General features: G+C 63.7%; 1 protein-coding gene across 2 annotated transcripts; it reads left to right on the plus strand.

Moving 5' to 3' along the window:
- On the plus strand, positions 1-15756 carry KDM5C (lysine demethylase 5C). 2 transcript variants are annotated; one of them, XM_080635718.1, is made up of 27 exons: positions 1-866; positions 2261-2338; positions 2453-2575; positions 2655-2825; positions 2941-3072; positions 3167-3290; positions 4108-4295; positions 4392-4550; positions 5210-5329; positions 5408-5566; positions 5665-5846; positions 6451-6613; positions 7101-7220; positions 7429-7623; positions 7730-7911; positions 8369-8493; positions 9271-9418; positions 9788-9884; positions 10553-10914; positions 11438-11576; positions 12142-12321; positions 12407-12541; positions 12993-13517; positions 13635-13692; positions 14139-14338; positions 14824-15012; positions 15518-15756. In XM_080635718.1, exons 1-27 carry the CDS (start codon positions 306-308, stop codon positions 15524-15526), a joined length of 4824 nt encoding a protein of 1607 aa, XP_080491844.1. In that variant the 5' UTR covers positions 1-305; the 3' UTR covers positions 15527-15756. The 2 variants fall into 2 exon arrangements, with proteins under 2 accessions (XP_080491844.1, XP_080491843.1); XM_080635717.1 differs by having other exon boundaries at positions 2-866; positions 2938-3072; positions 15518-15755.
- The last annotated feature ends 278 nt before the right edge of the window (positions 15757-16034 follow it).

The following is a 16034-nucleotide window of genomic DNA, read 5'->3' on the forward strand; positions in this document are numbered from 1 at the left end:
TGAGAGGAGGAGGAGGGGACCCAAGATGGCGGCGGCGGCCGGGCCGGGGGGACCGGGCAGGCCTCAGGCCTGAGGCGGCCGCATCGCGGGGCCGGGGCCGGGGCGGCGGCAGCGGCGGGGCCGAGGGCGGCGCAGGTCGGAGGAAGCACCCGGGGGGGGGTCGGGGGTGCTTTAGGGTGTGTTTGTGCCCCCCCCTTTTCCCTGCGGCTTAGGGGAGAAGGGGGGGCGGCCCGCGGCCTGGTGAGGGGGCGGCGGGGGCCTCCATGGCCCCCTGAGGGAACCCGCCCGCCCTCCATAAGGGGACGATGGAAGACGAGTGGGGGCCCGGCCCGGGGGGGTCCCCGCCTTGGGGTACCCCCTCCCCGCGGCCGGACGGGGAGGAAGAAGCCAAACGGGGCCGCGGTGGGGATTGGGGGGAGTCGGAGCCCAGCGGAGACGCCCCGAAAGCGGCCGGGGAGGAGAAGGCAGCGGCCACCCCTCGGCCTGCCCCGGTGAAAGCCGGGGGGAAAGGTGGAGGAGCCGGGAGAGGCCCCGGTGGGCGCCTCCCGGCTGAGGAGCGGAGCCCCCGGAAGCCCCCGGAGGAGCGCGGGGCCCGCAGCGGGGATCGGCCCGGGCCAGAGGACAAGGCCCGGAGGCCCTTTGGTGGTGGAGGGGGGGGTCCCCGGAGCGGAGGGGACCCCCCCCGTGGGGAATGGGGCTCGTCGTGGCTCTCGGCTGACCCGGAGCCCCCCGAGGACTTCCTGCCCCCCCCCGAGTGCCCGGTGTTCGAGCCCAGCTGGGCCGAGTTCAGCGACCCCTTGGGTTACATCGCCAAGATCCGGCCCATCGCCGAGAAGAGCGGCATCTGCAAGATCCGACCCCCGGCCGTGAGTATGGGGGGGCCCCCCCTTCACTTGTGGGTCTGCCCCTGCCCCATTGCGCTGCACCCCAAGGGGGTTAATTCCCCCCCATAGGGGTTTAGCTTCCTATTGAGGAGGAGCAATTGCCCCCATGGGGGGGGATTCCCCCATTAATTGCCCCCCAAGGGGGGGGTAATCGTGTTCCCCCCCCCCACGGGTAATGTCCCATTGAAGGGGAAATTGCCCCCCATGGGGGTATTTCGTCATTAATTACCTCCCATAGGGGGGTGTTTTCTCACTTTGGAGGGGTAATTACCCCCAATGGGTTAGGCCTGTTATGGAGGGGGGTAAATGCCCCCCCCCGGAAGGGTGTCTTCCCCTTTGGGGGGTTAATTCCCCCCCTTGAGGGGTTTTTTTTTCCTATTAATTGCCCCCCATGGGTGGCGGGCACCTAGTGTATGGGGGGTAATTGCCCCCCCCTAAGGAATAATTGCCCCTCTCCCCTTAAATGCCCCCCCCCCGGTGTGTATCTATCTAATAGGGGGTGTAAATGCCCCGGGGGGGGTAAATAATCCCTTGAGAGGGGTAAATAACCCTCTAAGGGGGCGGTAAATACCTGTTTTATAGGGTCTGGATTTATTTGCCTGGGGGCAAATACCCAATGAGCTCCTATTGGGGGGGTGGGTAAACACCTCCCTTACATGGGGCCCCCCCCCATGCAGAACTGGTGCCTATGGCCCGGGGGGGGGCCATTGGGGCTGGATTTTGGAGGTGCTGCACAGTTCAGAGTGGGGGCCGGGCACCCTCTTCTCCGCCCGCCATACACCCCCATTGTGCTGGGTATGGGGGGGGTTAATCCTAAGGGCTATGGGGGGTTATGGGGGGGGGTTCGCGTGTCTCGTGTGCCCCCCCCCCCATCGGCCTCACAACAACAACAGTGACACGGCCAATATGGCTGCCACCGCCGAGCCTTTGTCTGGCGAGCGGCGGGGGGGGCCCATCCGGAGCTGGAGGAGGGGGGGCCCGTCCCCAACCAGCACCCCATAGACAAAGAGGGGGGGCCCTTAGAGTGGGGGGGGTCCCAAATGGAAGGTTGAGCCCCCCCCCCCCAGTGGCTCCCTCTTCCCATGTTTCCTGGTTGGGGGGTGGTTTTGTGGCGTGTCCCCATAGAGGGGGGTCCCTTTGTCCCCTTGTGCCCGGTTTGTGGGGGGGGACGGGATGCACACATGGATCAATCTGATGTCCCCCCCCCCGGCAGCTTAATGAAGGCTTCCAGGGAGGACCAGAACCATGGTGCCCCCCCCACTGTGGGGTGATGCTATAGGGGTCCCCCTTCATTTGGGGTGCATGTGTCCCCTTTCCCTGGGTAGGAATGGGGGGGCATCACTGCTGACCCCCCCCCTTTCTGTATCCATCCCCAGGACTGGCAGCCCCCCTTTGCCGTGGAAGTGGACAACTTCAGGTTCACCCCCCGCATCCAGCGCCTCAATGAGCTGGAGGTAAACTTTGGGGGGGGGGTGTCCCCCCTTTTTCTCTCCATCCCCAGCTGATTTTGGGGTGCTCAGAGTGTGCCCCCCCCTCCTTTTCTCCCTCCCGCCCCCCCCCCCCCATAGGCCCAGACCCGGGTGAAGCTCAACTACTTGGACCAGATCGCCAAGTTCTGGGAGATCCAGGGCTCTTCTCTTAAGATTCCCAACGTGGAGCGGCGCATCCTGGACCTCTACAGCCTCAGCAAGGTTTGGGGGGGTCCAAAGGGGGGTTAGGGGTGACTTTTGGGGGTGCTTCATGTGTGTGTGTGTCCCCCTTTGTTTTAAGGTGGTGATGGAGGAAGGGGGATACGAGGCCATCTGCAAGGACCGGCGTTGGGCCCGCGTCGCTCAGCGCCTCTCCTACCCCTCGGGCAAGAACATTGGGTCCCTGCTGCGCGCCCACTACGAGCGCATCATTTACCCCTATGAGATGTACCAGTCTGGAGCCAACCTGGTGGTGAGTGAACAAACACAAGGCCTTGCAAAAGGGAAGGTGGGGGTGGGGGGGGACACGACACCCCTAAAAGCAACCCCCCGCCTCCAGCATCCTGAAGCTCTCATCTCTTCAGCAGTGCAACACGAGGCCCTTTGAGAGCGAGGAGAAGGACCGGGAGTACAAACCCCACAGCATCCCCTTGCGCCAATCGGTCCAGCCCTCCAAGTTCAACAGCTACGGCCGGCGGGCCAAGCGGCTGCAGCAAGAGGTGGGCACCCCAAAACCAACCAACCCCCCGCCCCCCCATTAATCCAATGGGATCCCCCCCCACTCCATGACGCTGCCATCCCATAATCCCATAGCCGGAGCCTACGGAGGAGGACATCGAGAAGAACCCGGAGCTGAAGAAGCTGCAGATCTACGGGGCCGGCCCCAAGATGTTGGGCTTGGGGCTGGTGGCCAAAGACAAGACCCTGCGCAAGAAAGGTGCCTCCTTGGGGGGGGGTTATGGGGTGGTCCTGACCCCCCCCCCAATCCCTTTGTGCCCCCCAATTCCTTTTGTGACCCCCCCCCAGTGCTTTTGTGCCCCCTAATCCTTTTGTGCCTCAAGCCTATTGTGACCTCCCCAGTCCAACTGGAATCCCCCCTGATTGTGTGCCCCAGTCCAGTCGTGACCCCCCCATAGTGACCCCCCCAGTCCTATTGTGACCCTCCCCTAATTGTAACCCCCCCAATCCAATTGTGACCCCCCCCATAGTGACCCCCGAATCCTATTGTGATCCACGTAATCGTGACCTCCCAATCCTATTGTGACCCCCCCATAGTGACCATCCAGTTGTGACCCCCCAGTGACCCCCTAATCCAGTTGTGACCCCCCCATTGTGACCTCTCCAATCCCATTGTGACCCCCCCATAGTGACCCCCAATCCAGTTGTTACCCCCACAATCCCATTGTGACCCTCCCCTAATTGTGACCTCTCCAATCCCATAGTGACCCCCAATCCCATAGTGACCCCCAATCCCATTGTGACCCCCCAATCCCATTGTGACCCCCAATCCTATTGTGACCCCCAGTCCTATTGTGACTCTCCCCTAATTGTGACCTCCCCATCCCATTGTGACCTTCCCCTAATTGTAACCCCCAATCCTATTGTGACGCCCCCCAATTGTGCCCCCAACCCTATTGATCCCCCTCCATTGTGACCCCCCCAGTCCAATTGTGACCCCCCTAATTATGACCCTGCCCTAATTCTGCCCCCCCCCAATCCCTTCATGACCCCCCCCCTTCTACTTCCCCCCCCAGACAAGGACGGCCCCGAGTGCCCCCCCACTGTGGTGGTGAAGGAGGAGCCGGTGCCCCCCGAACCCAAGGCCGAGGCGGGCTCCCCACCCCGCGCGTACCTGGAGGGGAAGGAGGAGCTGCGGCACAGCCCCGAGCCCTGCACCAAGATGACGATGCGCCTGCGCCGCAGCCACAGCAACAGCCAGTTTGTGAGTGCCCCCCCTCCACGCTATAGGGCCGGGACCTCCATTCTATGGGGCAGAACCCCCCCCATAACCCCTTGTTTCTGATCCCCCCCCCCCCAGGTTGATTCCTATATCTGCCGTATCTGCTCACGGGGGGACGAGGATGACAAGCTGCTGCTGTGTGATGGCTGCGATGACAACTACCACATCTTCTGCCTCCTGCCCCCCCTGCCCGAGATTCCCAAGGGAATCTGGCGCTGCCCCAAATGCGTCATGGCGGTGAGGATGGGGGGCACACGCTGGGGACCCCCCCCTCCCCACCAGCATCCATGTGGTGCTGGGTCCTTGCGGTGGTTGGGAGGAGGGGGGAAGCCTGCGTCTTGCAAGCGTGCTCTGGATGTGTGGGGTGAGGGACCCCCCCACCATATGTGGGGCTGGACACATGGGGCTTCATAGCTTAGCACACTTGTGAGGCTGGGGACCCCCATGTCAGCCCCCTGCATCATGTCCATTCCATCTGTGCTTTTGGGGACCCCTGTCCCATCTGTGGGGCTGGGGACCCCCAGCTGGGGGCTTAAAGGCCGCCATCTGTGGGCTTAAAGACCCCTATGTCCATTCTGTGGGGTTGGGGACCCCCCTCTGTGGGCTTAAAGACCCCCATGGCCCATTTATAGGGTTGGGGACCCCCTTATCAACTCCCTACATCATGTCCTACCCATCTATGGGGCTGGGGACCCTCATCTGTGGGCTTAAAGACCCCCATGTCCCATCTATGGGGTTGGGGACCCCCATCGCAACTCCGTGCATCGTGTCCTATCCCATCTATGGGGTTGCAGCTCCGCATCTGTGGCATTCAAGACCCCCGTATCCCTTCTACGGGGCTTGGGACCCCCATCTGTGGGTCTGGGCCCCCCCCCACCCCTTTCCCCCACCCCCAGGAGTGCAAACGACCCCCGGAGGCGTTCGGCTTCGAGCAGGCCACGCGGGAATACACACTCCAGAGCTTCGGGGAGATGGCCGATGCCTTCAAAGCCGATTACTTCAACATGCCCGTCCATGTGCGTCCCCCAGACCGCCCCCCATGTGCCCCACAGAACGCCCCCCCGCGTGCCCCATAACCATTCCCATCCCTTCAGATGGTCCCTACGGAGCTGGTGGAGAAGGAATTCTGGCGCCTGGTGAACAGCATCGAGGAGGACGTGACGGTGGAATACGGCGCCGACATCCACTCCAAGGAGTTCGGCAGCGGCTTCCCCATCAGCGACGGCAAAAGGAAGCTCTCCCCCGAGGAGGAGGTGATGGACCGGTCCGCATCCCCAGCCCCTATAGGCCTCACTGATGGGATAGGGAGGTACCATCATCGCGGCGGGGGGGGGTGTGTGTTTCCCTTTAGGAATACGCCGGGAGCGGCTGGAACCTGAACGTGATGCCGGTGCTGAAGCAGTCGGTGCTGTGCCACATCAACGCCGACATCTCCGGGATGAAGGTGCCCTGGCTCTACGTGGGCATGGTCTTCTCGGCCTTCTGCTGGCACATCGAGGACCACTGGAGCTACTCCATCAACTACCTCCACTGGTGGGGGGGGGCCAGGGGTTAACATGAGAGGGGGGTTTGCATAGGGAGGGATGGGCCTGACCTCAGCCCCGTAACCCGGGGCAGATGGGGTATGGGGGGAGAAGGGAGGTTTTTGGGGTGGGAAGAGAGGTTTTGGGGTGAGAAGAGGGGTTTTGGGGTACCACAAACCTAAGATGGGTTATGGGGTGAGAAGAGGGGTTTTGGGGTGCCATGAGCCTGAGATGGGTTATGGGGTGAGAGGATGGATTTGGGATGCCATAGGCCATTGTGTCAAGCCTGAGCTGGGTTTTGGGGTGAGAAGAGAGGTTTTTGGGTACCACAAGCCTGAGCTGGGTTATGGAGTGAGAGGATGGATTTGGGATGCCGCAGGCCATTGGCTCCATCCTGAGCTGGGTTTTGGGGTGCCACAATCTGGAGATAGATGATGGGGTAAGAAGAGAGGTGTTGGGGTACCACAAACCTGAGCTGGGTTTTGGGGTGAGAAGAGAGGGTTTTGGGGTGCTAGAACCCCCTGGCCTCCATGCTGAGCTGGGTTTTGGGGTATGAGGCAGGGTTTGGGGTGCCCCTGGAGGGTGCTGGGGTACCCCTGACCCTGCGCCCATAGGGGGGAGCCCAAGACGTGGTACGGGGTCCCCTCCTTCGCGGCCGAGCACCTCGAGGAGGTGATGAAGAAGCTGACGCCGGAGCTGTTTGAGAGCCAACCGGACCTCCTGCACCAGCTCGTCACCCTCATGAACCCCAACACCCTCATGGCCCATGGGGTGCCGGTGAGTGGGGGGGGTGGACACACGCCAAAGCTCCCTGCCCAGTGCTTGGGGGTGCTGCAGGTACTGGCCTGGGTGCTGTGGGTCTCAGTGGTCTTAAGGGGGGACCATGGGGATGGTTTTGGGGTGCTGTAGGTCTCAGTGTGCCCCTAGGGAGGACACGGGGATGGTTTGGGGATGCTCTGTGCATCCTTTGGGGACCGTAGGGGTGGTTTTGGGGTGCTGTGGGTCTCAATGTGCCCATAGGCAGGACATGGGGATGGTTTGGGGGTGCTCTGTGTATCCCTGGGGGGCCATAGGGGCGGTGTGGGGGTGCTGAGGGCACCTTGGGGTGGCCATGGGGATGGTTTTGGGGTGCTGTGGGTCTCAACGTGCCCATGGGGATGGTTTGAGGATGCTCTGTGCATCCCTAGGGGCCCATAGGGATGGTTTTGGGGTGCTGTGGGTCCCGGCCCCCCCCATTTCACCCCATTTTCACCCCCTCCTTTAGGTCGTCCGCACCAACCAATGCGCCGGCGAGTTTGTCATCACCTTCCCCCGCGCCTACCACAGCGGCTTCAACCAGGGCTACAACTTCGCCGAGGCCGTCAACTTCTGCACTGCCGACTGGGTGAGCCCCTGCACCCCCAAACTACGGGAGGGGGGGCCCCAAAACACACCCGAACCCCTTCCACCTCCCCGTTGCTAAGCAGGATCCAATGGGAGCCAAGCATCGCGATGGGATGCGGATGGCGCCTCGGTTGCGCTTCACCCGCTGGGTACCAAAAGGGGGTCCCCTTGTGTTTTGGGGGGGTCCCTCATGCTTCCCCCCCCCGTAGCTCCCTGCGGGCAGGCAATGCATCGAGCACTACCGCCGCCTGCGCCGGTACTGCGTCTTCTCCCACGAGGAGCTCATCTGTAAGATGGCCGCGTGCCCCGAGAAGCTGGACCTCAACCTCGCCGCCGCCGTGCACAAGGAGATGTTCGTCCTGGTGCAGGAGGAGAGGAAACTGCGCAAAGCCCTGCTGGAAAAGGTGGGGGAAAAACCCCCTCCAAACCTCCCCCCCCCCCAAAACCCATTGGAAAGAGGGGGGTATGGGGCTGAGGAATGCTCTTTGTGCCCCCCCCCGTTCTCCATAGGGTATCACGGAGGCGGAGAGGGAGGCGTTCGAGCTGCTGCCCGATGATGAGCGGCAGTGCGATAAGTGCAAGACCACTTGTTTCCTCTCGGCCTTGGCCTGCTACGACTGCCCCCAGTGTCTCGTCTGCCTCTACCACATGGATGATCTCTGCAAGTGCCCCCGCAGCAAGCAGTACCTCAGGTACACGGGGATGGGGGGGGGTCCCCTGTGGTTAAGGGGGGGGGCTATGGCATCGTCTTGGGGTGCAGAGGTGATGCAGGGGGGGACTGGGGGGGTTAATGGGCGCCGTGGGGGGGATAGGGGGGTGGTTTGGGGGTGCTTTAGGTCTTAGTGTGCCCATGGAGGAGGTCATGGGGGTGGTTTGGGGGTGCCGAGGGTCTCAGTGTGCCCATGGCGGGGGCCATGGGGATGGTTTGGGGGTCCTGGGTGGGGAGATGGGCACCTTTGGGGGGGATATGGGGGTGGTTTGGGGGTGCTGTGGGTCTCAGTGTACCCATAGGGGCAGCCATGGGGGTGATCTGGATGTGCTTTGGCTCTCAGTGTGCACAACCAGGCGGTCCCAGCACCCCCAAACCCCATTGCTGGCCCCCCCAAAGCCCCTTTCTGACCACCCCACCCCCCATCCTTGCCTCCCCAGGTACCGGTACACCCTGGACGAGCTCCCGGCCATGCTGCACAAGCTGAAGGTTCGGGCCGAGTCCTTCGACACTTGGGCCAACAAAGTGCGAATGGCGCTGGAGGTGGAGGACGGGCGCAAGAGGAGTGAGCTGGGGGGGGGCAGGAAGGGGGTGGGGGGGGCAGGAAGGGGGTGGGGGGGGCAGGAAGGGGTTGGGGGGGGTCAGCAAAGGGGCCTGGGAGGCTTGGAAAGGGGATTGAGGCATCAAGAAGAGGGGGGGGGGGGGGTGTATGAGGGGGTTGTGGGCATCAACAAGGGGGTTGGGGGTCAGAAAGGGAGTTTGGGGGGGGTCAGCAATGGTGTTTGGGGGGGTCAGTAAGGGGCCTTTGGGGATCAGTAGGAGAGAGTCAAGAGGAGGGAGATGGGGGTCTCGGGGGTTGGGGGTGGTGGGGTTTTGGGGGGCCCAGGGTGGGTTTGGGGGTGTTAGGGGTGGGTTCGGGGGGGTTTAGGGGGCTCAGGGGTGGGTTCAAGGGGGGTTTGGGGGTCTCTGGGTGGGTTGGGGGGTTCAAGGTGGGGCTTAGGGTGGGTTTGGGGGTGGGTTTAGGGGGGTCAGGGTGGGTTTGGGGCTCTCAGGTTGGGTTCAAGGGGGGATTGGGGCTCTTGGGCTGGGTTTGGGGCTCTCAGGTTGGGTTCAAGGGGGGATTGGGGCTCTTGGGCTGGGTTTGGGGCTCTAGTGGTGGGTTCAAGGTGAGTTTGGGGCTCTCAGGGTGGGTTTGGGGCTCTTGGGCTGGGTTTGGGGCTCTCAGGTTGGGTTCAAGGGGGGGGTTTGCGGGTTTCAGAGGGGGTTTGAGGAGCGGTTTGGGGGCTCAGGGTGGGTTTGGGGCTCTCGGGGTGCCCTGACCCCCCCCCGTGTTGGTGCCCAGCGCTGGAGGAGCTGCGGGCCCTGGAGTCGGAGGCGCGGGAGCGCAAGTTCCCCGAGAACGAGCTCCTGCACCGGCTCAAGGGGTGCCTGGGCCAGGCCGAGCGCTGCGTGGCCGAGGCGCTGGGGCTCATCAGCTCCCAGGAGACCGGGTGAGTGCCCCCATGATGCCCCCCGTGGTGTCCCTATGGTGTCCCCGTGGTGTCCCCGTGGTGTCCCCGTGGTGTCCCTATGGTGTCCCCGTGGTGTCCCCGTGGTGTCCCTATGGTGTCCCCGTGGTGTCCCTATGGTGTCCCCGTGGTGTCCCCATGGTGTCCCCGTGGTGTCCCCATGGTGTCCCTCTGGTGGCTCTGTGGTGGCCCTATGGTGTCCCCAGCATCTCCTCGATGTCACCATTCTGGTTCCTTATCCCTGTGTTGCCCCCTCCTGTTCCCCATGGAGCTCAGGCACCCCCATGTCCCCCTCCTGTCCCACCCCCCCGTGTCCCCCCCCATGGCTGACGCATCCCCCCCCCGTGCCAGGCTCCCTGCGCCCTCGCTGACGGTGGAAGAGCTGCGCAGCTTCCTGGAGCAGATGAATCACCTGCCCTGCGTCATGCACCAGATCGGGGAGGTGCAGGTGAGCATCGCCCCTTCCAGGGGCACTGAGCCCTGAGCGCTGCCCCCAGCCCAGCCCCAGGGAACCCATCCCAGGGACCTTTCCCTCTCGATCCCAGGGTCCTTCTGCACTTGATCCCAATGGCCTCCACTTGATCCCAATGGCCTCCACTTGATCCCAGTGCCCTTTTGCCCTCATCCCAGTATCCTTCTGCACTCCATCCCAATGCCCTCCATCCATCCCAATGCCCTCCATCCATCCCAATGCCCTCCATCGATCCCAGTGCCCTCCATCCGTCCCAATGCCCTCCATCCATCCCAATGCCCTCCATCCGTCCCAATGCCCTCCATCCATCCCAATGCCCTTCATCCATCCCAATGCCCTTCATCCATCCCAATGCCCTCCATCCATCCCAATGCCCTCCACTGACCCCAGTGCCCTCCATCCATCCATCCCAATGCCCTCCATGCATCCCAATGCCCTCCATGCATCCCAATGCCCTCCATGCATCCCAATGCCCTCCATTGACCCCAATGCCCTCCATTGACCCCAATGCCCTCCATCGATCCCAGTGCCCTCCATCCGTCCCAACGCCCTCCATCCATCCCAACGCCCTCCATCCATCCCAACGCCCTCCATCCATCCCAACGCCCTCCTCTCCTCACCCCTTCCCTTCTCCCCCTGCCCAGGCCCTCCTGGACCGCGTGGAGCAGTTCCAGGCCGAGGCCCGCGCCGCCCTGGATGGTTCCCCCCCCCCGGCCCCGGGGGCCCTGCGGGTGCTGCTGGAGCGCGGGGCCCGCCTCGGGGTGGAGGTGCCCGAGGGCCGGCGCCTGCAGCGGCAACTGGCCCAGGGCGCCTGGCTCGAGGAGGTGACGGCCACGCTGCGGGGGCCCCGCGCCCGCGTCCCCCTCCCCGTCATGAGGGGCCTCATCCAGGCCGGCAGGACCGTGGCGCCCAGCCCCGCCGTCGACGTGGCCATGGCCGAGCTGCAGGAGCTGCTCACCATAGCCCAGCGCTGGGAGGAGAAGGCGCAGATGTGCCTGGAGGCCAGGTCAGGAGATGGGGGGGGGGGGGGGTGGGGTGTGTGCCCCCTGTGTGTTTGTATGGGGGGGACACAAGGGGGTGCCCCCATGTGTTTCCATGGGGGGAAAAAGGGGGGTGCCTCCCATATGTTTCTATCGGGTAGAAAAGGGGGTGCCCCCCATGTATTTCTTTGGGGGGGACAAGGGAGTGCCCCCCATGTGTTTCTATGGGGGGGACAAGGGGGTACCCCCCATGTGTTTCTATGGGGGGGAAAGGGGGCTCCCCCCTGTATGTTTCTATGGGGGGAAAGGGGGTTGGACCCCATGTCTTCCCATGGGGGAAAAAAGGGGGTGCCCCCCATGTGTTTCTTTGGGAGGGGAAAGGGGGTGCCCCCTATATGTCCCCATGTAGGCATAAAGGGTCTGGGGGCTGCCCCCCCCATATGTGTAGGGGGAATAAAGGAGTTTGGGGCCAGGCCCTTAGGGGGGTCCATTCCTGTGTTCTGGGGGGGGGGAATTGAGCAGCCAGACCCATGTGTGCCCCCCCCACAGGCAGAAGCACCCCCCGGCCACATTGGCCGCCATCATCAAGGAGGCCGAGAACATCCCAGCGCTGCTTCCCAACATCCAGGCCCTGAAGGAGGCCCTGGCCAAGGCCCGCGCCTGGATCGCGGATGTGGAGGAGATCCAGGTGGGCTTCGGGACCCCCATGGGGCTGGGGGCTGCCCTCCACCTGTCTGTGGGGGGGGATAAGGGGGCTGCTTCCCCATAGATGTCGGGGGGGATAAAGGGGTTGTCCCTGTATTCATAGGTGGGATAAGGGGGCTGCCTCCTGTATGTCATGGGGGGGATAAGGGAGCTGCCCCCCATATATATGGGTGGAGGAGAAGGGGTCTGGGGGCTGTCCCCCTATATCTAGGTAGGGATAAGGGGGCTGCCCCCTCTATGTCATGGGGGGGATAAAGGGGCTGGCCCAATATGTTTAGGCAGGATATTGGGGCTGCCCCCTCTATGTGTAGGGGGGGATAAGGGAGCTGTGCCTGTATTGATGGGGGGATAAGGGGGCTGCCCCCCATATATATAGGTGAGAGAGAAGGGGTCTGGGGGGGCTGTCCCCACTATATCCAGGCAGGGATAAGGGCGCTGCCACTGTATTTATAGGGGATAAGGGGCCAGCCCCATATACCTGGGGTAGGGAGAAGCATTCCAGACACTGCCCCCCCCCATCCCTGTTCCCCCCCCCCCCCCCCCCATAGAACGGGGACCATTACCCGTGCCTGGATGACCTGGAGGGGCTGGTGGCTGTGGGCCGGGACCTGCCCGTGCGCCTGGAGGAGCTGCGGCAGCTCGAGGTGCAGGTGGGCTCCGCGCATTCCTGGCGGGACAAAGCCTCCCGCACCTTCCTCAAGAGGAATTCCTGCTACACCCTGCTCGAGGTGGGGGAGACCGGGCCGGGGGGGGCACGGGGGGGGACCTCAAACAGCCCTCAATGACCGCCCCTTTCTTTATATCCTCCTATAGGTGCTGTGCCCCTGCGCCGATGCCGGCTCCGACAGCAGCAAGAGGCTCAAGTGGCGGCAGGAGCCGGGGCTCTATAAGCTGGATGCGGAGAGCCTGGGGCTGTCGGCGCAGGATCTGCGGGATCCCGGAGCTGTGGTGAGCGCCAGATCCCAGATTGTGGAATGGGGGGGGGTCGGGAGGAGCTGAGCATCGCCAGGTCCAGGCATGGGCGCCTTGCTCCAGTGCTGCAGCCCGAACGGTCTCCATACAACCCATCCCAGTGCCCTCCACTCACTCCCAGTGTCCTTTTCCCCTCATCCCAGTGCCCTTTTCTCCTCAATTCCAATGTGTTTTTCCCCTTGATCCCAGTGCCCTTTTCCACTTGATCCCACTGTTTCCGCTCCGTTCCAACATCCTTTTCCCCTCAATCCCAGTGTCCTTCTACTCAATTCTTTCCCTTTCCATCCCTCTCCGCTCAATCTCTGCCTTCCACTCCCTCCCTTCCCTTTCCCCCTCATCCCCCTCTTTTCCCTCTCAATCCCACCCCCCTTTCCCCCCCCCCATCCCTATCCCACCCCTTAATGCTCCTCCTTCCTCCCTCCCTCAGATCGTGGCCTTCAAGGAAGGCGAGCAGAAGGAGAAGGAGGGGATGCTCCGCCTCCGCCTCACCAACTCCCAAAAGGCCGCCCCCCCTTTACCAGGCCCCGGTCCCCCCTCCTGTGTCTGCGGGCAACCCCCGGGCCCGGCCATGCTCCAGTGCCAGCTCTGCCGGGATTGGTTCCATGGCTCCTGCGTGGCTTGGCCTCGCCTGGGCTCCCAGAAGCCGTCTCCTGCCTGGTGGGAATGGGAAGCCAAGTTCCTGTGCCCGCTGTGCCAGCGCTCGCGGCGCCCGCGCCTCGAGACCATCCTGGCCCTGCTCGTGGCCCTGCAGAAGCTGCCCGTGCGCCTGCCCGAGGGCGAGGCCCTGCAGTGCTTGACCGAGAGAGCCATCACCTGGCAGGATCGGGCCCGGCAGCTCCTGGCCTCGCCGGAGGTGGCCGGGCCCTTGGAGCGCTTGGCGGGGCTGCGGCACCGGCTCCACGGCGACGGGGACGGAGCCTTGCGGGAGGCCGTGCGCAACGAGCAGACCAAGGTGTGGGGCAGGGAAAGGGGGCGGGGGTGGGTGTGGGGCAGGGCCGTGGGGTGGGTTTCGGGGCTTGGGGGAAGCTGGGTGCCCCTCACCCTAACTCTGTGTCCCCCCCACGCCAAGGTGTCGGTGGAGAACGGCGACGGGCTCAGCCCGGAGAAGAACGGAGCCTTGTCCTCAGGTGAGAGGGGATCCCCTGCGGTGCCACCCCCGTGGTGCTGTGATGTCACAGGGTCCCCATGGTGACATCATCGTGTCTCGAGGTCCCTATGGTGCTGTGATGTCACGGTGTCCGCATGACATCACGGCGTCCCCACGGTGACATCATGTCCCTGGTGTCCCCATGGTACCATGATGTCACAGACGCCCCATGATGTCACAGTCTACCCATGATGTCACGGTGTCCCCATGATGTCACAGTCTCCCCATGAAATCACTGTCTCCCCATGACGTCACGGTGTCCCCATGGTGACATCATGTCCCTGATGTCCGTATGGTGCCACGACGTCACAGTGTCCCCATTGCGTCACAGTCTCCTCATCACAGTCTCCCAATGACGTCACACTCTCCCCATGACGTCACGTTCTCCCCCTGACGTCACGGTGCCCCCCCCCGCTGTCCCGGCAGAGCTGGAGGCGCTGAGCGCGGCGCTGCCGCGGCTGCAGGGCCCGGTGCTGGAGCTGGCGGAGGCGGCGCGGCGCCCCCTGGAGGAGCTGATGATGGAGGGGGACCTCCTGGAGGTGACGCTGGACGAGGCCCAGAGCATCTGGAGGCTGCTGCAGGCGGCGCGGCCCCCGCCCGTGGCGCTCTTCCGCCTCCTCCTCGAGGTACCCAAACGGCCCAAAAACCATCCCAAACCCACCCCAGAAACAGCCCCAGAACACCCTAAAACCAGCCCCAAAACACCCTGAAACCTCCCCAAAACCAGCCCCCAAAACACCCTGAAAACACCCCAAAACCACCCAGAAACCACCCTAAAAACACTCCAAAACCAGCCCAAACCCACCCCAGAAACAGCCCCAAAACACCCTGAAAACACCCCAAAACCACCCAGAAACACCCTGAAACCAGCCCAGAAACACCCTGAAAACACCCAAACCCACCCCCAGCCCCACGCTGCTGCTCTTGCCCCTTTCCCCTTCTTCTCATGGTCAGGACCCTAAACCCCCAATTGGGGGACCCCAAAATCACCCCAGGGACCCCCAATTGCAGCCCCTGCCCCTCTCAATTCCCCCCATAACCCTTACGGGGGCACCCCTAATGCTAAGAGGGGGGTCACTGATGGGGTGTGTGACCCCCCCCCCCCCCATAGCTGGAGCAGGCGGAGCGCAGGGGGGCTCGTGCCCGAGGCCGGGACCCCGAGCGCCGTCGGAAGCGCAGGGGGGAGCGGGGGGGGGACCTCCCCCCCCTGGCCAAGGAGGAGCTGGAGCCAAAGAGGAGTCGGGGTCCCGAGGGGGGGGCCCCTGGGGAGAGCCCCACGCCAGGCCCCCACGCGCCAGGGGTGAGTATGGGGGGGGGGGGCGGGCAGCCGTAAAGGGGGGGGTAGAGGGGTTCTATGGGGTGAAGAGGGGGTGCTGGGGGTATAATGGGGGGTTATGGGGAGGGTTATAAGGTATGGGGGGGTCTTAAGAGGAGCATAGGGGGGTTATGGGGGGGCTCTTAAGCAAAGCTTGGGGGCATTATGGGGTATGGGGGGGTCTTTAAGAGAAGCATGGGGGTTACGGGGTATGGGGGGGTCTTAGTAGCATGGAGGGGTTATAGGGGGGTCTTGAGTATGGGGGGGTTATGGGGTATGGGGGGGTCTTAAGAGGGGTATTTGGGGGTCTTAAAAGGAGCATGGGGGGTTATGGGGGGGGTCTTAAGCAAAGCATGGGGGGGTTATGGGGGTCTTAGGAGCATGGGGGGGGTATGAGTGGAGCGGGGACCCCAATATCCTGCTGGGGGGGGTTATGGGTGGCTTTTGGCATGCCCCCCCCTCACACCCCCTATTTCCCCCCTCCCCCCAGGACTCGTGACAAGGAGCCCCCAGCTCGGATGGACACGCCTGATGGTGGTGGGGAGGGACTGAAGGGGGGGGGTCCTGTGTGTGCCCCCCCCAACACACACCCCCTGGGGGCCCCAACACCCCCCACTTGGAAGGGGGGGCTCTCCCCTTCCCCACCCCCCCGATGTAATTATTTGAGTTGATTTCTTTTATATCATTAAGCCCCGGGGGGGGGGCGGGTCACACAGATGGGGGGAGGGGTCCGTGTGTGCCCCCCCCCCTCCCCAACCCGGGGGGGGTCCCCCCAACCAGCACAGCAGGGCCCCCCTCCCCCCCACCCGCACCGGGTTTTTTATAGGGATGGGGGGGGGGTGGAGGAGTGAAGGGGGGGAGGGGGGGGCCGAATTTGGGGGGGCCCCCCCCCGGCCCTTCTCCCCACCCCCCTCCGCGGACACTAACAGTCACGTGCTCTTTGTAGCGGGGGGGGGGGGCGGGGGGGGCCTTATTTTATTGTATTATGATTTTTTTTATTATTATTA

Source organism: Psittacula echo (assembly GCF_963264785.1).
Source record: "Psittacula echo genome assembly, chromosome: 28".
Taxonomy (NCBI): Eukaryota; Metazoa; Chordata; class Aves; order Psittaciformes; family Psittacidae; genus Psittacula; species Psittacula echo.

Excerpts from the sequence above, each read along its gene's own strand:
- KDM5C (XM_080635717.1), top strand. The coding sequence starts at position 306 with ATGGAAGACGAGTGGGGGCCCGGCCCGGGGGGGTCCCCGCCTTGGGGT. Across the intron at positions 2,339-2,452 it reads AGCGCCTCAATGAGCTGGAG|GCCCAGACCCGGGTGAAGCT; the intron begins GTAAACTTTGGG and ends CCCCCCCCATAG. Across the intron at positions 12,542-12,992 it reads TGCGGGATCCCGGAGCTGTG|ATCGTGGCCTTCAAGGAAGG; the intron begins GTGAGCGCCAGA and ends TCCCTCCCTCAG.